At 41.0% G+C, this 27,810-nt stretch overlaps 1 protein-coding gene across 7 annotated transcripts; it reads right to left on the bottom strand.

Annotated features, from left to right (window-relative positions):
- NMNAT1 (nicotinamide nucleotide adenylyltransferase 1) lies at positions 1-27,724 on the bottom strand. 7 transcript variants are annotated; one of them, XM_087446846.1, is made up of 7 exons: positions 27,631-27,724; positions 26,803-26,930; positions 14,819-14,951; positions 7,823-7,990; positions 6,103-6,286; positions 3,127-3,269; positions 1-2,802 (listed from the first exon to the last, which is right to left on the bottom strand). In XM_087446846.1, the coding sequence occupies exons 4-7, from the start codon at positions 7,935-7,937 to the stop codon at positions 2,402-2,404; spliced, it is 843 nt and encodes a 280-aa protein (XP_087302972.1). In that variant the 5' UTR covers positions 7,938-7,990; positions 14,819-14,951; positions 26,803-26,930; positions 27,631-27,724; the 3' UTR covers positions 1-2,401. The 7 variants fall into 7 exon arrangements, with proteins under 7 accessions (XP_087302972.1, XP_087302973.1, XP_087302975.1 ...); XM_087446847.1 differs by lacking the exon at positions 14,819-14,951 and adding an exon at positions 21,144-21,261; XM_087446849.1 differs by lacking the exon at positions 14,819-14,951 and having other exon boundaries at positions 26,872-26,930.
- Between the last annotated feature and the right edge of the window lie 86 nt (positions 27,725-27,810).

The following is a 27,810-nucleotide window of genomic DNA, read 5'->3' on the forward strand; positions in this document are numbered from 1 at the left end:
GACTTTCCAAGTTCGTTTGCTGCACTGAAATTACATAAACAACTAAGAGGTAAAGGAGTACAATGCATAAAAAACACCAGCATCAAACAAACAAACAAAACACCAGTTTCACATACTTCCTAAATTCAAAATTCACATTACAAAAGCATATTATGAAAAAGGCATGGTAGGGGATAAACAATGGCTTACTTTCCTTTCTCAACAGAAGTCACAACAGTTATTAATATTTATTCCCCTGTGAAGTTCATTGTTCTAATTTCCATTAGCTAATGAGGAAGTTATCTCCTTGAGGATACCTAAAACTATGCTCTTATGCTGTGGCATTAGCAGTACCCTTGGTACTGCGACAAAAAGCCAAGTAGCTTGGTCTATGTACAAGGTTGTTGATCCATACATACTATAACAAGGGATCATTTCACCATGACCAAGGCTCCTAGGAGGGCCCCCACATGCTTCACCCAGTGGGTCCTGAGGTCAATACACTCATAGCCGAGCAGGGTATGGGCACTTCTAGGTAAGAAGGCACCACAGTATAAGAGAAGTTTCTAGCAACAGAACTTTTCTGCAGTTCACACAACACTTGAGATGAACTAAGTGTAGTTTTCCAGGAGAAGAAATCACAGTCAAATTTTCATAGCTTCATCTACTTCTAGATCATTATTTTTCAGTACTACTCCAGCTCTTAAACTCCAAAAAGGTAAGGAGGGGAAGAACGAGGCTCATCTCTACGATCTGAGATCCTAACTTTCATTCACTCAGCAGACAGAGACTGAAACCTACTGGGTGCCAGGCTTTGCACCTCTCCGTATCTCTGAGAAGTTGCTCTGTTGGCTTTAGTAAGAAAAAGTCAGGAGCTGTAGAATTTACATTTGCCAGCTTTATTTAACATTTTTCTTTTTTAAACAGTGGATTCAGATCTGACTATGCAATTGCACAGTTATAAGCATTTTTTTCTTTTGCAGAGCTATAAATCCTTCATCTAGAGTGGTGTAGGTATGAAATATAAATTGCAAAAAGATAAATTATTCTATTTTCATTAGAAATTTAACATGAGACATTTCTATCACAGAATAATTTTCATGAACCATAAAACTTCTTCTATAAAAAGCTATTCCTGGTCTTTTTGCTTTACCAATTGGTAAAGCTTCCACAAAATTTTAATCAGTCGCAAATCATATCACAAGCTTGTGTTTTTAACATAAAGCTATGACTTTAATTATTATTTGGGAGTTCTACTTTGGTTAAAGTCCATACAAAAGGACAAGAAGAGAAAAAGTGTAAAAAAATAGATCCTTTTCCTGCTTAAATTCACAGAAGGCAGATTCACAGTGGGCTGGAACAGAAACAGCGGGGCTCTTCAGAAACTCAAGTTTTAGATTGAGATCATGGAGAGTTCCTCCACAAGCCATTCATCAGTGCACAAAATTCTGAGCTGGAGGAACCACTGGGCTGACCCAGGCTCGCATTTCTCATGTTCTTAGGGTCTCTATTCATCTTTTGATTATCAACCTATCAATGAAGGCTAAGAGCATGCATACTTAATAAAATCCTTGAATGAGATCTCTCATTCTCTGTGGTTCTCTCTGTTCCAGGTAGCATGATGTCTCTGGAGTTGTTCCTGAAAATAAAAAGACAGCGGATGGCCAGGGCAAGAACATGAGACACAACAGGGCTGTGCTAAGAGACGTGTATAACGTGTAAGGCAGAGGCTCTCCACCTCTGGTTGGCATCAGAAACACCTGTACACTTTTCTAAACATTTGAGGGCTTGGATCCCTCTTCCTACCTCCAAAGGTGGAGCTCCAGGCAGGTGTGTCTTGGCAAAGCTTAATAGGTCATTCTGATGTGTGCCAGAGAGAATGAACTATTGGCACAAAGTTCCTACCAGGCATATTCACAACCTGTATTTTGCCCAGCTGGAGATGACTTGATCAGTGGTGCATTTTACAAAATCACTGTTTTAAGAATTACTTCTTTGGCCACCCTCAGTGAAGACTGCCCAGAAATAGGCAAGCATCAAGTGTTAGTTCCCTTCACAGCTCAAGTTAGGATTTTAAATGGACTCTTGCTTTTCACATTTTGTTTCTCTTATGTGGTAAAGCCAGGATGTCCTTTTTGACTTATTATTTGTAGTTAGACTGAACGTTCCGGTTTTAGTGCTGCTAATCTCATTTTAAAGATAAAAGGATTCGCATCCTCTACAGAAAAAAAAAAGACCATACTGAAAACATTCATCTTAGCAAATTCTGACAAGCCTGATTTTCATTTACTACTGATTTTTTTACCAAACTTTTAAGCTTTAGTTTATGAAACAGGATCACAATTCCTTTCCCCAGTTACAAACACCCAGATTGTTTCAAATTCCCAAAAAGGAAGTCCAAAATACCAGGCTATAGAATTTCTTATGAGTTAGCTTCTGCAATGTTTCTCTGCAAAGGAGCCAGAATAACCCCAACATTCCTCTCTTCACTCTCAGAGCTATACAAATTATGCTTTTCAATATATTCTTGGACAACATCTGGTACCAAGTAGCGAATGCTCTGGCCCCTTATGAGGGCTCGCCGGATCTTTGTGGATGAGATGTCATTGGTGATCCATTCATTCACCAGGTGAATGTTGTTCTGGTGTTTCCACAGCACATCGGACTCATAGATGAATTTCTGAGCATCATTTCCAGCCCGAGTAATACATACAAGCCCATAGTCTCCCACAATTTGGGTGATATCCTCCCTCTTCCATAGATTGGGAACACCAAAGGACTCCAATAAATCTGCCCCGCACAGCAGCTTTACCTTTGGCACACCTGGGAAGAAGAAAACATAGCTTCCGAGTTTGCTTTTCTAATAACTCCCTGTATCAAAATGAACGCGTATATGTGTTTTTCTGGCTAGAGGGTCATAGTTTTTATAAGATTCAGGTTCTCAAAAGAGATCTAGGACACCTCAAAAGCTCAAGACTAATGCAGGAGAAATAAGCTCAGGGTGCCTTTTACTCTCCCTCTCTCTCATCATAAAACTAACACAGGGTATTTTCCAGGCACCCATACGTACTGCATATGAATGGGGGGCTTGCTCATCTCCAGAATCTTATCAACTCTAGTCGGTAAGTCGTGGAAAAACATACAGACCTTTTGTTTTTGGCTCTAGGGATTTCTTATGACTAAAATCTTGTCTTTGTTCAGCCCACTTCCTCTTCCGTCCAGGCCTTTCCAGCACAGGTGAGCCCTGCTGGTGATCACAGCTACCGGCCTCCAGCTTTTCTTGATGGTGTCTATAAAACAACAAAGCAAGAGAACATTTCTCTTTCTCACAATGCTTAACCTAAATATTGTCCCTCGGGGCTGGGCCAGTGGTGTAGCCGTTAAGTTTGTGTGCTCCGCTTCAGCGGCCCGGAGTTCGTAGGTTTGGATCCCAGGCATGGACCTATGTACCACTTGTCAAGCCATGCTGTGGCGGTGTCCCATATAAAGTAGAGGAAGATGGGCACAGATGTTAGCCCAGGGCCAATCTTCCTCAGCAAAAAAATAGGAGGATTCACATCTGATGTTAGCTCAGGGCTAATCTTCCTCTAAAATAAAACAAAATAAATAAATAAATTAATTAATTAATTAATTAATTAATAAAATAAAATATCATCCCTCTGGAGATGCCTAAGAGCCTCTGATCCAGTGAATGTTAAAGGCTGGGTGATATTAAAAACATTTAACCACAGCTACACACAATGCCTGACCAGTCAGAATGGATGCCGACCAGTATACACAGTAGTGCCGGGTCAGAATGGATAGTGGCCAGTACACTGTAGTGCTGGGAACTGGCTACAGGGAATGGAAAGCAAGGGAATCCAAATGGTAGCCATTACTATTCTAGGCTTTATGTGTCTGTGTCATAATAACAAGACATAACATTAATTATTTATTGTCTGCTAAGCACTACACTAAATCTTCTGCATGGATTATTTGATTAAAGCTTCTTAACATCTCATGTCATAAATATTATTATTATTATTCCCATAATGGAGGAGAAGTGAAGGCTTAGAGTTGCAACTCAAGCTCCTAGAAGAGTCCCTGGAACATAGAAGGCATTCAATAACAACTTCATTGAGTGAATGTTTTGGTTATTATAAAGCAACTATATTGTTGCCACCACTATATCAGAATTGTTTATTATTCCCATTGAGAGAAAAGAAAACTGATTAATTTGCCCAAAGTCATTTAGCTTATAAGTAGCAGAGCCAGGATCTGAACCCCAGCAGTCTGGTTCCAGGGCCCACTCTTGACTACTGAAGAGTGTGCCTTGACCTGGTAATGAAGAACCACAATGCCAAGGATAAGGTCCTATCAGGGGGCAAGTGCCCAAGCCTAAAAGGAAGGGACCAAGGCAGCATTTGTGTATAGCTTTATCCTGGGCTGGCAGCAGGATGCCCACTGCCCTACAACTGTGAAAAGCTACCCAAGTAACGTGAGCTACACTTGGAGCCAGCCGTGGGTCCTTTGTGCCCCTAAATCCCTTCCCTCTCGAAGAGCTGAGTTAATATGTAATGAACAGTAAGGTTACTATGGAGCCAGAGAGGGCTGGGTAAGGCGGGGATGCAGGAGCCTGATGTCTCATGGGAGAATTTCTGGCCAACGAACAGGCAACACTCTCTTCTCCCTGATAAGCCTGAAAAGTAAGTCCTCTTGATAAGTCACTGTGCTAGACACTGTCTGCTGGTTCAGTGTCCGGTCTACCCTAAACATGTTTCCCAGAGGTCCTCGCAGCAGGTTCCAGATGTGATGGAGATTCTGTTGATAAGATTCACTCGTGAGAGATTTGGAAGGCAGAAGGGAGGCAGAGACCATCTTTCTGCGGCTGTGGAGCCTGACAAGCAAGGTCGTCCAGCGTGAGCATGGTGGCCAGTCTCTAGTCCATTGTCCAGTCACCAACTTTAGGAGACTGGGACAGTTTCACCACAGCATTGGAGGTAGCAGAGATAGCAACAGTTTCCTGAACTCTGACTGCAGTTGAGGAGGTATGACGACCTTGAAACAAATCCCGCTTCCACTCCTCCAGCCCTTTTAACAACTTTTGCATAAGCACCTAAATCCCTTTCTGCTTAAAATACTCGGAGCGGTTTCTATTTCCTATATGAAATGATAGAACTGATACAGTCAGAACCAGAAAGTTCAGAACTCTAAGAACAGACATTAGACAGAAAGGTTTTTCAGAAGCCCTCTCATTTTATACTCAAGATAATATTAATCAATAATTAGATGTTACTTATTCTGGTTTCTGAATCCTTAACGGGAACTGTTTTAAAGATATGAGCACAGACATTTGTGACAAACCCTTATGCTGTCATGGCAGCAGTACATAAAATCAGCTCTGTCCATGACCAAGCATCACAGCTTCTCTTCCTTAAACTGCCTGTCTCCCTTTTTTTTTTTTTTTGGCTATAATTAAAGTTTTATTACCAGAAAATGACAAAAATTGTGTTTATAATTCAAAATTTTGTCAGAAAGTCTGACAAAAATCTTCTTGGCTGATGGAGCACAGGTTAAAAAAGCTTGAGAAATGCTGCTTTAAATCCAAGCCCTAGAGAAGTTGCTCACTGCAGGCCTGTTGGCAGCAGTCAGCAAGTTAGAGGCAGGCACTGAGCATCTCCTGCCCTGTGCCCAAGACCTGGCAGAACTGCCAACCAGGCTTTCACTCTCGAGTCTTCTTTCTAATCAGGAAGCAGCTCACTCTGCCTCTCTCTTTTATATCTAAGAAGATTCATGACAACAACATCGTCTTACAACTTCGTCTTTCTCATTTGGGGCACAGACAGGCCAAGCAGGCTTCTCTATGCATATTCTCTAACAGAGACATACATAGTAACAAGCATGCAAACGTCTCAGAACATAATGAAGACTTAAAGACTAAGGAATACCCAGGCTCTGTTGCTTTGTTCCACAGCCATGTAATAACCTCCCACAGGAAGGGCACAGCCTAAGCCTCTCCAACCCTAGTTACAGTTTTGCAAATGTGTGGTTCACAGACACAGGCAGCACTGAAACATGGTAAAAAACCACAAAAGCCCCCAACCCATTTCCATGAACTGACAAAGTTGATTTCACCGTGAATACCTTAGCACCTTAGCAGTCTCTACCCACTCCTTCTGAAGACTTTCCCACGTATCAACTTCCACCCATTCTGAATTCTTGGTGGCAAGTTGTGCCATGAAAACTCGGTGATGGGCAGAGATGAGTCCTTTCTTCTTATAGGCATCGCCGACAGGAGAAATTATGCCTTTGATAACTTTATATTTTCCTGGATAAAGAGTTAGATTTGATATGAGGTATAACAAATTACATTGTATGCACAGGTAATATGATCATCAATATGGTTTTATAATCACAGATCTTCTTTGTTTTTTTTGTAAACAGGGATTCAGGTTTATTCATTCATTCATTCATAAAGGTGGTAAAATACAACATAAAATTTACCATTTTAACCGTTTTAAGTGTATAGTTCTTGGCATTAAGTACGTGCACATAGTATATCACTATCCATCTTCAGAACTTTTTCATCTTCCCCAACTGAAACTTTGTACTCATTAAACACTAATTCCCTATTCCCTTGCACAGTTTAAATTTTTATTGATATTGCCAAATTGCCTCGTAAAAAGCCTTAATCAATTCCTATTGTCCACCTATAGTGTATACAAAAGCCCATTTCTCCCCAATCCCTGATACTTGACACTATGAAGTTTAGAAATTTTTGTCAATGTGATGGGCAAAATATATCTCACTTATTATTTTAGTTCCCTGATTATTAGGATTATTAGTGAGGGGCCAGCCAGGTGGCGCAGCGGTAAAGTGCGTGCGCTCCGCTTTGGTGGCCCGAGGGTTTGCAGGTTCGGCTCCCGGCCACGCACCAACATAACGCTTGTCAAGCCATGCTGTGGCGGCATCCCATAGAAAGTAGAGGAAGATGGACACGGATGTTAGCCCAGGGCCAATCTTCCTCAGCAAAAAGAAGAGGATTGGCATCAGATGTTAGCTCAGGGCTGATCTTCCTCACACACGCTCAAAAAGTAAAAGATTATTAGTGAGTTTGAGCACCCATCCATCTATCTATCAGCATGCAGCATGATCCATTTATGTAACAAAACAAAACAAATCTGTGTGTATATAGGGGAGGAAAACACTTTCCTTGACCCTCTTAGGGTCCCTGGCTGGGTCTGAAAATTAAATTGACAAAGACAGATTAACAGGAGAAAAACATACCAATTTATTTAATAGAAGGTTGATGGGAGCCTATGCTAGGTTTGATGAAGAGTGGACAGTCGTGGAGAAACATGATAGGGCAAAGGGTACAGCGTAAGTGCAGTAAACGGCGGGATACTCAGCAAGGCCTGTCTGTTTGGATTCATCAGAGATAAGGATGCTCCTTTCGGGCCGGCTCCGTGGCTTAGCGGTTAAGTGCGCGCGCTCTGATGCTGGCGGCCCGGGTTCGGATCCCGGGAGCGCCCCGAGGCACCACTTCTCCGTCCAACGTGAGGCCGAGTCCCATGTACAGCAACTAGAAGGATGTGAACCTATGACATACAACTATCTACTGGGGCTTTGGGGGGAAAAAACTGAATAAATAAAATCTTTAAAAAAAAAGGATGCTCCTTTCCTCCAGGTACAGGGAGGGCACCTCTCACATGAGGGTTTTATGATCTGCTTCAGGGGAGAAGGTCAGAGTGACTTTACTGATTCTGCCCTTTTCTCAAACTCCTTCAGCTTAAAATATCCAATATGCCATATTCTGGGGTAAGGTGTCCTGAACCCCATTATTGTTTTTGGTTACTGTTCCTACCTGTTCCATTCATGTAGTCCTTGGCCAGTTCAAACAACCTGAGGTGCATGTTGGTGATAGGATTAAAGGAACCACAAGCAAGGAGAACCAACTCTGTCTTCTCTGAATTTTCCATGCTAACAATTTGAAGTTGATCTAATTGGAAAACTCTGACACCTCCCTTGTTGTCTACAAAGGAAAAAGAAAATAAATTCAGTTACAGGTCTTTAGATGTCCTTCCATGTTTGCATTCCAAGTAGATGGATAAAAATATTCGGCTTCAATGACTATGCTAGGCTAATTACAAAAACAGCCCCATGTCCCCACCCTTCCTTCTCAATGTGAATTTGCACCTCCTACCATAAAGGGATGCAATCTCTCCTTCCTACTGTTCGTGATTTGCTTTGCCCAAAAGAATATGGCAGATGTGACAGCGTGCCAGTTCTGAGCCTAGGCCTTTGAGGCTTTGTACACTTGCGGTCTCTTTTGGATACCTGCCTCTGCCATGAAAATAAGCCCAGGCTAGGCCGCTGGAGGATGACAAATGGTGGGAGAGAGCTGGTGCTCCTGCTGATAGACAGCTAACCTCTAGCTATGTGGCTGAGGCCATCCTAGCCAGCCAAACTACAGACAACCGGCTCAGACACACAAGCAAGCCCAGGTGAGATCACTTGAGCCTGGCTCAGATCAGCAAACCCACAACCTAACCCTAGACTCACGAGCAAAAATGAGTGTTTAATGTTGTATGCTGCTGAAGTTTCGTGATTGCACTACTGTGGCCATAGTTAACTGATACAATGACATTATCATCTACCAAATGTAACTCCCCAACAACCTACCCTTCAAAACAGTATTTTGCCTCTTAGTCAACGTGATCATATTATCACTTGTAACTGAACAATAGTTTATAATTTACAAACTTTTTCATATCAATTATTCTATTTAATCCTTCCATAACCCTAACGAAGTAATGCAAGACAACCGATTTAAAAATTTTATTGAACAAATTCATGTATATAGATTCAGAAATCACAGGGTGACAAAAGGCCCATAACGAAAACCAACAATCCCTGACTATATCCTGCTCACCAACCCCTCTATCCATCTTCCTTAAAAGCAACCACTTTTAACTTTTGCAGCTATTTCTTCTGGTAGATTCTATCATAACTCTATATTATGTGCTTATAATGCTGTTTCTTAATTTATCCAGTGTAAACAGTGCCTATTTACTTTCTCTTGTGATCTGTGAGGATTAGCTCTCACAGACCCTCACTACCCCCTCCCAAACTTCCATATGCACACACGTGCGCGCGCACACACACACACCCGTTATCTCTAGTCTATGTTGAAAATCATCTTCTCCCAGAATTTTGAAGACATTACTTCTAACTAGATCGCAGGGTTAAGAGTGAGAAATCCAAAGTCACTTCCAATTCTGGATCCTTTGAATGTGACTTATTTTTTTCTTCCTTGAAGCTTCCAGGATCTCCTCTTCATCTCCTGTGTTCTGAAATTTTACAATGATGTTCTCTAGTGTGGCTCTATTTTCACCCATTGTGCTGAGCACTGAGCAGGCCCTTACAATCTTGAAACTCATAACCTTCAGTTCTAGAAAATGTCCTTGAATTATTTCACAAATGATTTTCTGCCTTCCGTTTTCTCTGTTCTCTTTGGAAATGCCTATTATTTAGAGCTGAAGCACCTGGACTGATCTCCTAATTTTCTTTTCTCTTCTATTTCCCACCTCTTGCTTTCATGCTCTAATATCTAGATACCCTCAACTTCATCCGCCCCTCTATCCATTGAGCTTTTCATTTCTGCTCTTATACTCTTAAAATTTCTAAGACCTTTGTCCTCTGAACGTTCCTTTGTACAGCATTTTGTTCTTGTCTCACCAATGCATTCTCTTCTCTCTCCACCAATACTAATGATATATTTTAAATTTCCTTCAAAAAGAGCGGACAGGAAGTTTGGAGTGGGTAGGTAGGGCTTGCGCACAGCTGGCTCACTGTATGGTAACCCGGCTGCCGGAATTACAGGTCTTCCCCCTTGGACTGGTCAGACTCCACAGAAAAGGATCCTCTACTTTCCTGCCTGTACAGCATAATAGTTAAGAACCTATGCTCTGAAACCAGACTGCCTGGGTTCAAATCGCAGCTCCAACACTTACATGTGCTAGACGACCTTGTGCAACCTGACCCTAACCTAACCTTCCTTTTGTCCTAGTTTCTCAGTCTTAAGACAGAGAAAATAATACTACCTACCTCATGATTGTTATGAGGATTAAATGAGACAATACCTGTACACTACATAAAACTGCTTTTGGCAAGTAATAAACACACAATGAATGTAGCTATTATTAATGTTGCATATCACGTTGCTACAGTTCAACTCTTTTTAGTCCACAAAAACATCAATTTCAAGTGGTTCAGCCAAATATTATTACTCTATTGAACCTGTTTTTTCCTGGAGGCTTTTTCTCCTAGAACTCTCTTTCTCTAATCTGGACTGAAAATCTCTAATCTTTCGTGCAGCTGTCATTCTGAAATCTTTTTCATTTTCTTTTCTGAATTAGTTCCCCTGTTGCTTAGGACCATATCACTGTCTTTCTCATTTTACTTCCTAATTTTTCTGGAGCATATCCTCAAGTAGCTTCATAATAAAGTGCACGTGGGAAATAAAATAAGTTTGATTCTGTCTTTATTCTTCCCTCAGAGATAAATAGCTTAACTGAGAGAATTACTGGTTGAAATCATTTTTTTTTTTAAATTATGAATGCATTTCTTCATTGTTTCTAGTATCCAACACTGCTGTTGAAAGTCTGATGCCATTCCGATTCTTGTTCCTTTTTATGTAACCTTTGTCTTTTTGGAAGATTTGTAGAATGTTCTCTTTATCCTCAATGCTCCAAAATGCCATAATGATGTGTCTCAGTGGGAGTCTTATTCATTTGTTGTGCTGGGACTCAGTGAACCTTTCCATCTCAAATTCAAATCACTCAGTTCTGGGTTATTTCTTTGATAAACATTCCTTATTAACTATCGATAGCAAAAATACTTTTGCTATTGTGAAGTTTTTAAAAAGTATTCTTATATATCCAAATTATGTTTCGAAATAATCATTCTAAGAGCTTATAAATATAATTCCAGTGATGTCAAAAAGCTCAAAGCATTTTAGGAACTTTTGGGGAATTACTTGTAAAGCTTATTTTTATAATTTATGTAAAAATATAACAAACGACAATAAACAAATCAACAGTTGTGTGATACTTTTCAACTTATAAAATACTTTAATACATTTTCATTTAATACTCACCACAAAAAAGAATTTGGCCAAAGGCATTTAGCTTGTTCCAAATAATAAGCTATTGTTAGATATTTAGTTTTTCCAGTTAATCTATTAGGCCATTTAGGTTTTTTTAATTTCTCAGTATTACAAACATCTCAAAGAAGAAAAAATGGGTTGAGAATGAATTGGAAATTAAGGCTATAAACACCTCCCTGTGCAATTCCAAGACTTGCCAACACTCAAAGACCTATGTCAGGACCATTTATTTGTAGCCCAATACTGTTCAGACCCAGTTGGCTAGGCTCACCAACTCAGTTTTGGCTCAGACTCTATGCTCTTGTTGGACAGAGCTAGTGAGTGGCAGAACCAGAGCTAGAATTTGAGTTTCTTGATTCCTAGACTCTCTCTCAACAAAAAGAAAAATGGGAGACAAACTGGAGCTGTGTAGATTGGAAATGAGCCCTCCTAGCTGAGGAGTTGAGGAATGTGAACTTTAATCCTTTAGGCAATGGGAACCTCTGAAGGTTTCTGAGCAATGGAGTGGCAATAGGGGTCTAGAAAAACAATATGATATAGCTGTTAAAACCTTTTTATCTAATTACTTAACTCTGTGTCTTAAGTTTCCTCATCTGTAAAATAGGGATAATGACAACCAATTTCAGTTATTTTGAGGGTAATACACGGCAAGGTGATCAGCATATTTCCTGGCACAGTGTTAAAATAAATGTTGGATGTTATTTGTTAGGAAAGTGATAATATTGATGATGGTGATGTTACTGGATTGATTGAAAGAAGCAAAACAAGATAGGAAGGCCAGTTACAAAGTCATGAGTGCCTCAATTTAAGTAGTCAGTGGGAATGGAAATAAATATTTATTCAATAAATATTTGAGGCCTTCTCCAAACAAAGCACAGTCATGGGGATCACAGGGACACTGCTCATTGTCGATGGGAAATAAGGGAGAAGGGTCAGCAATGCTCCACATGGCATTTAAAAAATGAGTTCATTGGCTAAGAATGATTTAAATGTTCTACCTTTCCATTATCATCCCCAGGATGATACCAGGGTTCACTTGGGGCTTGTTCCCACCCCTCCTGCCCAATTCCCATACAAAGTACCCGTGGTATTATGGGGTGGTGGTGAATGCAACATCCCCACAGGACCCTGGGCCCACAGGGAAATCAGGGTGTCGTGCCAGCTACTGAGCATGATCTCCAGGATTGTGGTGGAGGGGCTAGGTTCAGCTGGAGCCCAGTGTCAGTTCCAGCCTCACCCATCTCAAGTTTCAGGCACCATTCCCCAAGGGAGATTGAGCTGTCAGCTAGAAGGTAAGTCTGAGAGCAGAAGGTACAGTCCCCAAGAGAGCTGCTCCTGTTCAGGGAAGGATGGAACAAAGAGCTTGGAGTCCCTCCCTGACCTCGGGGATGAGCTCAGGTTTCCAGGTCTTCCCCAGGGGAAGGGGAAGGGATGAGGCTGGGAGAAGCTGATCTCTCAGCTGAAAGGCCGCTGTCTTTCTTCCTTGTCACATTCATGACCTGTCTCAAATATCCAGCTCAGTTCTATTAATTCACTGTGAACACAGCCAACTCAAGCTCAGACGAGACTTTAGACCCTCAAAGCCACAGAAGAATTACCTTACAATGAGCTCCTATCATACCCCAGGGTGGCTTTAAAAGAACGAGGATCTGTCCCTCTCCGTGGGAGAGCACTTCCTCCGTACCCTTGCAGAGTACATATTAGGGAAGGGGGACACGGCAGGTGGAGAACGGGTGCAGAAGTGGTTTGGAAGCTCTAACAGGATTCTTCTGGATCCTCCTTGCTTTGCTCCAGGTGCTCAAGGACCGGTGTCACCATGATTCACTTTTGTCTGGCCCACACAGCCTATCACTTGCACTGCTGGCTGCCGAGATCTCATCAGTTCAGGCTGTAAGTGTCCCTCCCCAGTTCTCCAGGACAAAAAGTTCCTTTCTTCCTGAGGCAGTATTGAAGTTTGACTAAAATTTACTTTCTATTTTTAAATCATGGACCCACTTAAATTTTAAAACATTAACAAAACATTTTGTAAACATTAAGCCAGTTTTAAAAACATTAACAACAAAAAAAAGTAACTGGCTGTTTGGCTTTTCTTGTCACATTTCAGATTGCTCAATATAATTAAATCTCTGTTGGCCTACTGTTAAATAAGGTGATTGGCTTGACAACCACTCGAAATTTACACCTCTAAAAAGACGGTATTCCTTTAAAAATAGTCACCTTAGGGCCGGCCCCATGGCTTAGTGGTTAAGTGCGCGCGCTCCGCTACTGGCGCCCAGGTTCGGATCCCGGGTGCGCACCAACGCACCGCTTCCCCAGCCATGTTGAGGCCGCGTCCCACATAGAGCAACTAGAAGGATGTACAACTTTGACATACAACTATCTACTGGGGCTTTGGGGGGAAAACAAAAAAGGAGGAGGATTGGCAATAGATGTTAGTTCAGAGCCGGTCTTCCTCAGCCAAAAGAGGAGGATTAGCACAGATGTTAGCTCAGGGCTGATTTCCTCAAAAAAAAAAAAAAAATTAAAAAAAAAAAAATTAAAAAAAAAAAAAATAGTCACCTTAAGCATGTAACTACATTCTAGTTCCAACAATGTGCCACTGCTTTAAATAGTCTGGGATATATTTTGAAATTGCCTATTTTTTTGAGTACCTTCATTGGGGATAAATCTTTGTCTTTGGAGGGTAGATTTGATTTCTACAAATACCCTAAAGTCATTCAGTGCTAAACTGATTAATAAAATAAATAATCAAGGTGAATAATACAGTTTATGGTGAAGAAAGAGAACTATTAGCTAATGAGGAAGATTTTCTTATATGCATGGAAACTATGTACGTGTAATCTCAAGAGAATTTCAAACATGTTGGAGCAGTAACAGCAGATTTCATCTGGCTGAGTAAGCTGTGGCAGGTGGGTTACCTCTCGGTTTATTAGTGTGCTACCTCTCAGGTCATGAGGGTCACAATGCGCAGAGCTAGCACGGCACAGGGCCTACTCAGGACCCGCAGACCCAGGGCAGACTCTAGCTCCACCAGCCACTGCTTGGTGTCTGTCCTCCAACAAGACACTTAATCTTTCTGAGTCTCAGTTTCCTCATTTATAAAATGGGATTTTGGGGCCGGCCCCGTGGCTTAGCGGTTAAGTGCGCGCACTGTGCTGCCGGCGGCCCGGGTTCGGATCCCGGGTGCGCACCGACGCACCGCTCCTCTGGCCATGCTGGGGCCGCGTCCCACATACGGCAACTAGAAGGATGTGCAGCTATGACAGACAACTATCTGCTGGGGCTTTGGGGGAAAAATAAATAAATAAAAAAAATCTTTAAAATGGGATTTTGTGGATAATTGAATGCAACATTTGTCTATTAATTACGAATATTAGTAACTCTTACTGTTATTTGTGGGTTGTCTTACAGCATTAATTTAGAGTCACGTTAAAGGAACCAAGGTTCTAAAGATTCTTCAGAGACCATTATCAACAGTGTCTTACATAGCAGGAGCTCAATAAACGGTAGCTCTTATTCTCAGTGAAGTATTATTAGACACAATTTTGTTCTAGTGGGATGGATCTCAATTCATCTTTGTTATGTTTAAAACTTTATCTCTGTGGCTTAATGTAACATTATCATGAAACAGAACCTGAATTTGGTTTCTTAAGCCATTTTATCACTAAACAAGTAATGTAAAATGTAACTCACCGTGTCCCACGCAGCCAAGTGACTGTGTTCTTCTTTGGGATCACCACCCTGGCCCTCCAGTTGTATGTTCTGCTAAGGTAAGTTCTTTCACCTGCCAACCCCTTCACCCGGCAGCTCAGCATGCATGTCTTACCTGTGGAGATGGTTTGGGTGCTCTCTGCAATTCCTGTTACGTGTTTAATTGCAGCCTGCCACATTGTTTTTGCCGCTATTATCAATGGCAGTCACCTGCTTTACCTCTTTGAAAAGTCAAAAATCTCAGTACCGTGAGGATAGCTGGGATTTGGGCAGATTGAGTTTAACTTTTAATCAACACATTTCTACTAGTATAAGAAGCCATTAAATGGGAGATAATGAGGGCACCAATGTTTCAATTTATGGATTCCCCAGAGACCAGTCCAAATGGCCTAGCATGAGCTAATGTCTGCAGGCTGAGGGCGACACGGCCACACTCGACCAGGTTATGACCTGATATGTTATTTCAGATTCTATGATGGAAATCGGTCTTGGGAGAAAAAGTCAGTCAGTTAATAATTTCATCATTGGGCAAATGAAGCAAATGCAATTTGATTCATTCAAAATAAAAAATTACAGTTCTAAAAACGTGGGAATTCTAAAAACATCTGAAAACCGAGAATCCACTTAAGGGACAGAGAAGGAACTTAACACTCTTTGTAATTAGCCTAATCCAAACTTGCCAGCTTTTTTTTTTTTTTTTTGGTGAGGAAGATTCGACCTGAGCTAACATTTGTTGCCAATCTTCCTCTTTTTTTTTTGGTGAGGAAGATCGGCCCTGAGCTAACATCTGCCAATCCTCCTCTTTTTGCTGAGGAAGACTGGCCCTGGGCTAACATCCGTGCCCATCTTCCTCCACTTTATATGGGACGCCGCCACAGCATGGCTTGACAAGCAGTGCGTTGGTGCGTGCTGGGGATCTGAACTGGCAAACCCTGGGCCACTGCAATGGAGCACGAGCACTTAACCGCTTGCGCCACCGGGCCGACCCCAACCAATCTTCCTCTTTTTTTGTTGAGGAAGAGTGGCCCTGAGCTAACATCTGTGCCAATCTTCCTCTATCTTGTATGTGGGTGACTGCCACAGCATGGCTGATGAGTGGTATAGGTCTGCGCCCGGGATTCAAAGCCGCAAACGCCAGGCCGCTGAAGCAGAACACGCTGAACTTAACCACTACGCCATGGGGCTGGCCCCTGCCAGCTTTTATTATAGGAAGTTTAAGTGCAGTAAGGTATATTTCCTTATTCAGAAGGCCAGAATTTCCACAAAATATTTTTTCACCAAAATATAAAATTAACATGAATTAGAAAGATGGTAAACATTAGTTGTTCACCAATTATGAATATGAATAATTCTTAATTATTACTTGTGGGCTGTTTTACAGCATTAATTTGCAGTCATGGCAAAGGAACCAAGGTTCTTAAGAGCAGTGAGTTGCCTCGAGCCAAATAAAGCCAGTGCCAGAATCAGGATTAGAACTTAAGGGTTAGTGCCTTCTGGTGTTATGCTTATAGTGTGGATTTCTTCTACAAGTACTAAATTAATGCATGACTCAGTGTATTGATTTTTAGGCTCAGTTCTTCTCGCTACTGCAGTCAACTTCTTACCAACTTGGTCAGTAATATCATCTTTACTTTCTTCACAATCAGTAAGTGTGCAGTCATTCTATCAAGCACTTATTAAGTGTCTACTATTTGCCAGACACTGATAGAACAAAAGTGGATAAGATAGGACTTCCTGCTCTTCAGGAGCTAACAGACTGAAACTTAAGAAAAAAAGTAGTATTTAAAATTTAGGGCCGGCCCCGTGGCTTAGCGGTTAAGTGCACGCGCTCCGCTGCTGGCGGCCTGGGTTCGGATCCGGGGCGCGCACCAACACACCGCTTCTTAGGCCATGCTGAGGCCGCATCCCACATACAGCAACTAGAAGGATGTGCAGCTATGACATACAACTATCTACTGGGGTTTTGGGGGAAAAAAGTAAATAAATAAAAATTATAAAATAAATAAAATAAAATAAAATTTAAGTGAAGGACATTTTAAAAAAGTGCCTTAGCAACTCTTCTAGTTAGTTGTCCTACAATTTGATATGAAACTAAATTAAGTTAAATACAAATATTTACTGTTGGTGTTATAAAATTCTTTATAGTCATATAAAAATACCAGATTTACTCACTCAGTCAATAAATAGTTACTGAGCAGGAGACGATACTGGGTAGAAAAATAGAGACCTCAAGAACTTGAAATGAAAAAGTGATACAGAGGAGCTGGACTCTGAAATGTGGAGAAGTTTTAAGAATACCTTAACTAATACATTTTGATTGTATTTTCCTTTGTGTGTGCTTAAAAGAGTGATATGTGATTCAAATAAAAACCATGGCTTGGAGAAAATATTTGCAAAACATATATCTGACAAGGGGTTAATCTCCATAATATATAAAGAACTGACACAACTAAACAACAAAAAAACAAACAACCTGGTCAAAAAATGGGCAGAGGAAATGAACAGATGCTTCTCCAAAGAAGATATACAGATGGCCGATAAGCACATGAAAAGATGTTCAACATCAGTAATCATCAGGGAAATGCAAATCAAAACAACACTAAGATATCACCTCATGCCCATTAGAATGGCTATAATCACCAAGACAAAAAACAACAAATGTTGGAGAGGATGTGGAGAAACAGGAACCCTCATACACAGCTGGTGGGAATGCAAACTGGTGCAGCCTCTATGGAAAACGGTATAGAGACCCCTCAAAGAATTAAAAATAGAGATGCCCTATGATCCAGCCATCCCACTACTGGGAATCTATCCAACGAACCTGAAATCAACAATCCAAAGAGGCTTATGCACCCCTATGTTCACTGCAGCATTATTCACTATAGCCAGGAAGTGGAAGCAACCCAAGTGTCCCTCAACTGATGACTGGATCAAGAAGATGTGGTATATATATATACACAATGGAATACTACTCAGCCATAAAAAAGACAAAATTGTCCCATTTGCAACAACATGGATGGGCCTAGAAGGTATTATGTTAAGTGAAATAAGCCAGAAAGAGAAAGACAAACACTCATGATCTCACTCATATGCGGAATATAAACCAACACATGGACAGGGAAAACTGTATTGTGGTTACCAGGGGCAATGGGGGTAGGGGGTGGGCACAAGGGGTAAAGGGAGACATATATATGGTGATGGACAAACAAAAATGTGCAACCAAAAATTTCACAATGTTATAAACTATTAAAACATCAATTAAAAAAACTAAAAAAAAAAATGTAATAAAAAAAAAAACCATGGCTAAATTTTTTAAAATGAAAAAATAGTTATTGAATGCCTTAGGCACTATTCTAGAAAGAGTCTCCCACTACATCACAACCCCACAAGAGGCAACATATGTAATGGTGAAGAGCCCCGGCTTTGGAGACACACGGAGGCCAGTTCAGACATTCACTCCACAACAACAGGAGTTACTGAACCTCTCCGAGCTTCCCCTTCCTCATTCATAAAAGGAGATAAAAATACCAGCTTCACAGTTTTGCTGTAAGGTTTAAATGAGATAATAGGGCAATCATTCAAAAAATAGTCACAGTTATTATCACCAGCATTGCCAATAATAAGAACACAACCTATATACAAAAAAAAAAAAAAAACAACCTTAGCTTGGCTAGGTTTTGAGCATTTCTGTTCCACAGTAGGAAAGCAAGGAAACATTCTATTTAGGTTTGCATTCAAGAATGTATTTCTGAGATGATGGAACCTGGTAAACCAATGCTGTGCTGCTGTCCCTTTAGGTTTTACTGTGCTGCTTACTCATACGGAACCGGTCCCACAGGCACTAAAGAGGATGTTTTCTGTATTTGGTGTGGGATCCTTTGGTGAAGGAGTCTGCACCATGGTGTTAACAGTTTTGGCAACCGACTGTGTACGTTTTCAAATACTGAATTTCTAAAGATTCATCTTAATCTGGAAGCTTGGCTATATACAATACACCATTAGTCTACAATGTTTATTTTCTACTTACACTACAAATACAGAGATGTAGAGACAGAATTCCTAATTAGGCACGTCACAGTTAAAACATTTCACCAGGGAACGTTTAAAACTTCCATGGGAGATTTTTCTTTTTTGTGGGTGAATTCGAGTTTACCAGAATTAAAAAAAAACAGTTGAGATATTAATCAACAGTGGAACTACTAGATTGGGTTTGGCACATTAAGCAGCAAGCCTTCGATCTCTTGCTAAGTTGGTGCCTTTGTTTAAACGCTTTTGGCAAAAACATTTAAAATATGTGTTCCAATATAAAGACAAGTATTCCTCACAGTGCTTTTTTCCTTCTAAACACAGGAGAAAACAACCCCTGAACTTTACTACTTGTCTGTGCTGCTGTCAGTGAGCAGCTTGGTTTCTACAGGTATGCAAAAAACTTCCCAAGAAATCTATCCTTGTCAAAGGCTTACCAGTCCTTCGAGGGAAGTGGATACTCAGCTAGGACTGTTACATTGCAAGGGGAAGTCTGGTTCCTCTTAAAGCAAGAGCTCCAAGAAGCTAAGGAGTATGAAAAGAAAAGTAAAGAAAAATCGGAGAAGGTTAGAATGGGATATAAAAAGCCATCCTTCTCACATTATTTCCACTCCATTTAATTAGACCCCATTCTTCATCCTACAGTGCTTTTCTCAGGCCAGGGGCTGATCTGGCTGGCCAGTGTGACCTGTCCAAGGTCAGATGCTAAACCAACGGTCTGAAGCTGGCATCTGAGCCCTGCTGGTCTCCTGCCTCAGATATATGTCTGGCAGGTTGAGCCTGCCAGCAGCACTGCCACCAAGCACACAACCATCTCTTACTCTGCTACTCCTAGATGAAACAGTCAGCTGAACATCAGAGCTATGATAGGAAGCACATCAAAACCAGTCATTTGGAAGAAAGTTGTCTTTAAGTATTACTGAGTGCTGACAATGGATAAAAAGGAATAGTTCAACCAAAATCACAGGACTGACATCACAAGCAAATTCACTCCAAATAACGATCTCCTATTACATACTTTTTAAAATAAAAAAGTCATTACTTTGACTTTCCAAACCTCCTTTTTTGTTTCAATGAAGTTCGTGGCATCAGCTGGATGGCTGCTACAGAAATAAGTATTGAAAAGGAAGGGGGCCAGCCACATGGCATAGTGGTTAAGTTCATGCGCCCCACTTTGGCAGCCCCTGGTTCACAGGTTTGGATCCCGGGTATGGACCTACACACCCCTTATCAAGCCATGCTGTAGCAGGCGTCCCATGTATAATGTAGAGGAAGATGGGCAAGGATGTCAGCCCAGGGCCAATGTTCCTTAGCAAAAAAGAGGTGGATTGGCAACGGATGTTAGCTCAGGGCTAATCTTCCTCACCAAAAAAAAAAATTAAAAAAATCAATTTGCATCTGCATGTTGTTCATCTCTCCATTAACTGGTCAAGTCAGCATTCATAATAAAACATTTTTAAAAAATAAAAAAGAAAAGGAAGAAGGAAAATAAAAATCTTAGCAATGAACAAAGGTTTAGTTTCAAAAGAATAGTGATTCAGATTGTACATTTGAACAAGGTCAGTTTATCGTTTCTTTAAAAATGCAGTGGGAAATTTTAGATTAAAAATAATCACAATCTCCTCCATATGGGTTACAACAATGTTTGCATCATGACAGTCAACTGTTGTCTAGAGAAAACAGCCAATTGACCCTTCCCTGATGTTGTGCCTTCTTACTTTTGGTGTGTGTATTCACAGATTCTGAGGTATTTTAAGTAGGAGCTAGTTACTCACAGATGCTCTCAATGTCTTTAGGAAGTGGAGACAACTCCATTTCTTGAGGAAAAGAATAGTATCTATTGGCAGGAGGAACAAATTCAATATAAACATCTGCCAACACATCTAAGACAGGAACAGACATTCACGCGTGGAAATGACTGTTCTCCATCCTCTTCTCTCTTCAGGTGGTACCCATTGGAGGGGAAGTGAACTAAAACACACATCATCCACCTACCACACCAACATTTTCTGAGCACCTTCCACATCCCAGACATAGCCCTAAAACTTAGGAATTAGAAACCCAAGCAACTCATACATTAACAATGAAATCCCCTGAAATAATTCTATTACTATGATTAACAGAAACTATTTAAGAATAACACAGCCTTTTACATTCTCTAGACCTCATTAACCAAATATTAACGTGTCAGATAAATGCCAACTTATCTCAAGATAGTATTTCTATCAGAAGTTTCTTTTCTTCTGAACTCTCTCTCTTGCCGCCCCCAAACCTGATCTACCTGAAGATCTCAGCTGATGACAACTCCATTCTTCCAGTTGCTAAGGCCAAGTAGAGTAGTCCCCCCTTATCCGTGGTTTCGCTTTTCATGGTTTCAGTTACCCACAGTCACCTGTGGTCTGAAAATATTAAATGGAAAATTCCAGAAATAAACAATTCGTAAGTTTTAAATTGCACGCTGTTCTGAGTAGCGTGATGACATCTTGCGCTATCCTGCTCTGTCCTGCCCGCAACGTGAATCATCCTTTTGTCCAGTGTATCCACACTGAATACGATACTCGCCCATTAGTCACTTAGTAGTCAGCTGGGTTATCAGATCCACTGTCGTGGTACTGCAGTGCTTGTGTTCAAGTCACCCTTATTTTACTTAATAATGGTCGCAAAGTACAAGAGCAGTGATGCTGGCAATTCACATACACCAAAGAGAACCCATAAGTGCTTCCTTTAAGTGAAAAGGTGAAAGTTCTCAACTTAATAAGGAAAGAAAAAAAATCATACGCTGAGGTTGCTAAGATCTACAGTAAGAATGAATCTTTTATCAGTGAAAATGTGAAGAAAGAAAAAGAAATTTATGCTTGTTTTGCTATTGTACTTCAAATATGTATGTATAGGAAAAAATATAGTATATGTAGGGTTTGGTACTATCTGCAGTTTCAGGCATCCACTGGGGATCTTGGAACGTATCCCCCCATGGAGAACGGGGGTCTATTGTACCTCAAATCATCCTTAATGCCTTTCCCCCACACACACACCTCATCAGGAAATCCTAATGGCTTCACCTTCAAAATATATCCAGAATCCAACCATTTTTTGCTACTTAGAAATTTTCAACTGATTGTTTGTAAATGCAAGAAGCTGCTTCTTAAGACCAAGGCTGCTCAGTATTTCTTCAAATTATGCAACATTCTTAACACAACTTCAGAAAATGAACTTATGTTTCATAATTGATAAGCATAACTTGAAGCATAATTTGAACCAGCATTTTAATTAATCCATAAACTATAAAACTGAATTTTCACTTACTTTTATGGTTTTATCATTTCCACCAAAACCAAATCTGGTTTCACGAGAGTTAATTTCATTAAGAAACATTTGTTTTACGCTACTGGTATCTTATGAAATATAAACTATACTCTTTCTGATACAGGTGAAAACGATAAAATGCTAAAACTGGGCTATTTTTTAGCTCCCTCATAATTTAGATAGCCACAATCAGCAACATTCCCTCACAGACTAACAAAATTCTCTGCTATGACCCATGTTTGCTCAGAGGGGAAGGAACTTTCGTTGAGCAACTATTTTGTGGGGGATGCTTTGTTTTAAGAGTTCTTAATCTGGGGCCAGAGCTTCAGGGGTATAACATCTCTGAAGTTAAAAGCAAAATGTTGGGTGTACATATGATCAGCTTTCTGGGAGACATCAAGGGAAGTTTGAGAAACTAAAAACATTAAGCATTAAAGTCACGAAATTTTACACTTGATTTTTGACATCTACTACTCTCCATTTAAAATTTTAAAAAGCTGATATTTAAATTTAGTCTTCCTACTACTTTTCCCACAGTTGCTAAACCTAGAAGTAAGTGAAAAACTTCTAATTACTAATTGAATCAAGCAGTGAATTTCTAATGTTCATCTTAATCTAAAAGTCTGGCTGTATACAATATACCATGAGTCTTCAATATATATTTTCCACTTACATTAAAAATAAAGACATGTAATAATGGAATTCCTAATTAGACATATGTCATAGTTTAACATTTCACTGGGGAAAGGTCAAAAAATTCCACAATCAAATAATTTTTCTTTTTCTTTTTCTACTTTACTAGACTAAAAAAACGTTAACATGGAACTATTGGAAGACCGTTTTTAGGGTCTCCTCACCCTCAGATGTGATATTAGGGAGTGTAAATTTTATCCTGTAGAGAATGGAGATGTATTAGAGGGTTTAAACAGTGAGTAATGTACCAGTGCACTTTAGAAATAACTCTCATTCATTCATCATGGTTCAGCAAATACTTCTTGAGCAATTACTAGGCTGTAGATGCTGGGAATAAAGGAGTAAACAAAACTGTCCAAATTCCTTAGCCACGTGGAGCTTACATTCTAGTGCTGGGAGACAAACAATAATTAAAATAAATACATCTATATGTGGCATATTAAGTAATGAGGCTATGAGAAAAACAAAGCAGGGCAAGAGGATAAGGAGTGTTGGAATTCTAAACCTGGGGGTCAGGAAAGGCTTCATTGAGTGATATTTGAGCAAAGAATTCAAGGAGGCAAGGGACTGAGCCATGCAGATATCTGAAGGAAGACAAAGGTAACAATGCAAAAGCCCTGAGGCAGAAGCGCACCTGTCATCTTGGAGGAGCAGAGAGACCAGAACAGCTAAGGCAGAGTTAAGAGAGGGAAGGAGGAGCAGATGCAGTCAGAGAGCTAATAGGGAGCTACTGCAGGGTTTTGAGCAGAGGAGTGACATGATCTAACACATTCTTAGAGGATCTCTCTGGCTGTTGCAGTTGAGAACAGAATATAGGGGGAAACAAAGGTGGAAGCAAAGAGAGCAGACAGGAAGCTACTCCAATAATCCAGGTGAGAGCTGATGCCAGCTTGGACAAGGTGGGTGCAGCACACGTGGTGAGAAGTCACGAGATTCTGGATATATCGCAAAGGTAGAGCCAAGGTGATCTGCTGATGGATGTAATGTGGGCTGTGAGAAAGAGAAGCTGAGGATGACTCCAAAAGTTTTTGGCTTAAGCAACTAAAAGAACAGAGTTATCTTTAATTGAGAAGAGAAAGATGGCCATGGAGCAGGTTTGGGAGAGAAGATCAGTAGTTCAGTTTATAAATAAGCTAAATCTGGGATATCTACTAGATATCCAAATGGTGATGTTAGATATGCAAATGGAGAACAGAGCCAAGTTCAGGGGAGAGGTCCAGACTAGAGACTTACTAGAGATTTGGGGCATCTGCGTAAAGACAGTATTTAAATTCATGAGACTGGACGACATTATCAATAGAGTGAGTGACAACAGAATGACCAGCAGAATGGGCATTACCTGGGAGCTGGTTAGAAATGAAAAATCACAAGCCCTACTCCAGACCTACTGAATCAAAATCTGCAAATTAACAAGATCCCCAGGTGATCTGTATGCATCTTCAAGTTTGCAAAGCACTGCTTTGGAGCACTCCATCAGTCTAGATGAGAGATAATGAAGGGTAGTAACAGGAGGGATGGTGTCAAGGGTTTACAAGCAGATCAGCTGACTGAATGGAGAAGGGAAGGAGGAGGAGGAAGGAGGAGATCTCTGACATAAGTGACTGGGTGGATGGTGTGCCACTAGTCAACAGAGTATTATGGGAAGCACAGGTTGGGAGGTGTGGAGAGAAGGCATAAAGAGACAGACTACTATCTTATAGGTGTTGAATTTGAGGTACATATAGGACATCCTAGTCGAGAGATCTAGCAGGCAGACAGAAATAGAGAGACTAGAATCTGGCAGTAAAACCCAGAGATACTGAACACTATCTTCAACAGGCTGTCATGGTTAAGAGAAGATTGTTTCTTTGATTTGATTTTTTTTTTTTGAAGAATAGAATTAGAGGCCAGCCCCATGGCTTAGCGGTTAAGTGCGTGCGCTCCGCTGCTGGTGGCCCGGGTTCAGATCCCGGGCGTGCACTGATGCACTGCTTCTCCAGCCATGCTGAGGCCGTGTCCCACATACAGCAACTAGAAGGACGTGCAGCTATGACATACAACTATCTACTGGGGCTTTGGGGGAAAAATAAATAAATAAAATTATAAAAAAAAAAAAAGAATAGAATTAGAATGTTGGTAGGTTGAGGGGAAAGCACCACTGAGAAGCCACAGAACCTGCAAGAAAGTGAATAATTGATGGAGGAAGATGCCATAGAGAAAGGATTTTAGGTAGGAATTAAGAGGATAGCTTAGGGGCTGGCCCTGCGACCTAGTGGTTAAGTTCAGCGCGCTCTGCTTTGGCGGCCTGGGTTCAGTTCCCAGGCGCAGACCTACATTACTAGTCGGTGGCCATGCTGTGGCAGTGACCCACACACAAAATAGAGGAAGACTGGCACAGATGTTAGCTCAGGGCAAATTAGCCTCAGCAAAAAAAAAAAAGAGAGAATAGCTTAAAAATAACAGGGAGATATGAAAACATACGTCCACTCAAAGAATTGTGTGGTTTGGCTTTATACGTAATAGCCAAAAACTGGAAACAACTCAAATGTTAATCAAGAGATGAATGAATGAATGAATAAGCAAAGTTGGTATAGCCATATAATGGAATACTACTGAGCAATAAAAAGAAGCAAACTACTAATACAAATAACATGGATGAATCTCACAGACACTATTTTGAGTGAAAGGAGCCAGATACAAAAAAGTACACACAGTATGATTCCAGTTATATGAAATTCTAGAACAGATAATTTAATCTATAATGACAGAAGGCAGATCAGTGATTGCCTGGGGTTGGGAAACTGACAGCAGGGGGACAGAAAACTTCAGGGTTCCTGCTTATGAAAGCCTCATTTTATCTCCTCTGCTCCTCACTGAAGGGTAATACATTCACTCACTCTCTTTGGATGGGCTTGTTCCTTATAAATGTATACCCAATTATGTTTATTTAACTTAAATGATGATGAGGAGGAGAATAATAGTAACATTGAATTCTTCCTGTGTGCCAAGCAATATGCTAAGCACTCATGTAATCCTTACAATACTCCAATAAAGTAGGTACTATTATTAGCCCCCTTTTTTTTTAACAGATGAGGAAACTGAAGCTGAAAGAGGTTGATTAACTTGCTCAAGATCTCACAGGTCATGTAACAACCTTTACTCTAAAAGTTCATGCTCTTAACCATTACACAAGACTTACAATGGTACAAGCCATCTACTAGCAGACATTTAAAAGAGGTCCACGTGTTCAGAGAGCCTTTGGCTCGTGGTAGTTCTTGTTAGCCACTCAAGTTTCATCTGCCCCAGCATTTTCTCTACCCAGTTGGTGCAACCTGCACTCTCTGGACTCCCATTCCAAGTCCAAGTTAAAATGTCCTAAACTCCTCCGGCTGCCAAGTGGTATTTATCTGATTTTCCAGTGATTACTCCTAGTTTGGAGGCTACTTTCCCCAGTGCTCTCTCCTGTGATACGTCCTAACATCTTCTCTTCCTTCCGGCACCCCACCACGCCCAAAGCTGGGATTCTATTTTTGTTTGAGAACTGGAACTCAAACCAATTTCTCTTCCTCATGCACTGGGAATACTTTTTCATTACCCATTAACTCTAAACAAGAACCCAAAAGTATATAAGAACATCCTCAGCATAGGACTGCTGAAACAGATTAAGTCACTGAGAAAGAGGAGCAGGCAAATAGGATGCATGCACCGTGAGGCCTTTCCTCCAGCTTCTAACACCAAAGCCAACACAAACGCCTGTATTGTCATCATCAACATTTGGGGAAGTACACAATGAGCCAAGTTTACTCAGCAAATTCTTCAAATGGTGAAACATGGAAGTATATGTTCCAGTTTTGTTTTGTTTGGCACTGACCCTATTGTCACTCAGAGTTCCCTATCACTCAGAACGTTGACACTTTCACACATACCAAAAATTAGATACTTGCACTAACATAGCAGTCACTTACTTTTACAAAGCAAATTCTGTGAATCGGAGGCGTTTTGCAAGGTAGGCTATGGGAACCATTCCGACTTGCCTGTCAAGAGTCTTCTCTAAGCTGGGCCAGAACAGTGGTTTCCCATCCAAACTGTAACTCTGAAAAACAATGCATGGCAAAGTAAGGAATTCTATGATCAGAAAGAACTGACAGAAATAATTAATTCCAATCGAGTTCTACTGTAATCTTAGCTGGAAGTCTGTTCTGGGCGCCTGGAATAGAAATAACTTTAAAGACAACACCTCTGAAACAATTTTGCTTTAAACCCTGATGTTGTCTTGCGGACTACTGACTCTTCAAGGAGATGGGCTGGGAACGCCAGAAAATAGTTTCCACCTAATTTCCGAGTAACTTTCCAGCGCTGCCCAACAGCTAGTAGCCTCCTTCAAAAGGGCGTGTGAAACTGCTTCCAGAAGGTGGATCTAGTCTTCTGCAGATTTGGAAAGAAGGATTTCGGAGAAAAGAGAAGTTCAGAATGGAGGACTTCTGCCTCCGTCCCCTACCCCACCTCTGCCAAGCTCAAGAAGCCTCTAGAATGGTTTTTTTTTTTTAGGGTAAATTCACCTGTTCCGAAGGCCAGACGCAAATTTACCGAGGTTTTTGGTTCTACAGAGAGATCGAAAGAATGAAGGGGCAAACTCTTCCCCCCAAACTTGAATATGACCTTGCCTCGGGGACCGTTGCATTTGACCCCCCAAAAGGCACCATCGTGGACTCCCCTATGCCTGGGACAGAATGGAGTCCTGGGCTGACTCCCCTAGACACCGGTTTCTCACGCGCTCCGCCTGAGGGGCTTACCACGTCCTCAAGGCCGAGCGGCCCGAGTTCTCCGGGAGACGACCCGCAACCCGGACGCCAGCGAGGCGAACACCCACGGCCGCACCCTCATTGGTTCCAGGAGGCCGGAAGTGTGTGCGTCCGGCGGAAGTACTCCTCCCGCACGCGTCCGCCAGGCCGGGACCCTCAGGTAGGCGGGGC

Source organism: Ceratotherium simum, chromosome 22, assembly GCF_057802395.1.
Source record: "Ceratotherium simum simum isolate JZ-2026a chromosome 22, ASM5780239v1, whole genome shotgun sequence".
Lineage (NCBI taxonomy): Eukaryota > Metazoa > Chordata > Mammalia > Perissodactyla > Rhinocerotidae > Ceratotherium > Ceratotherium simum.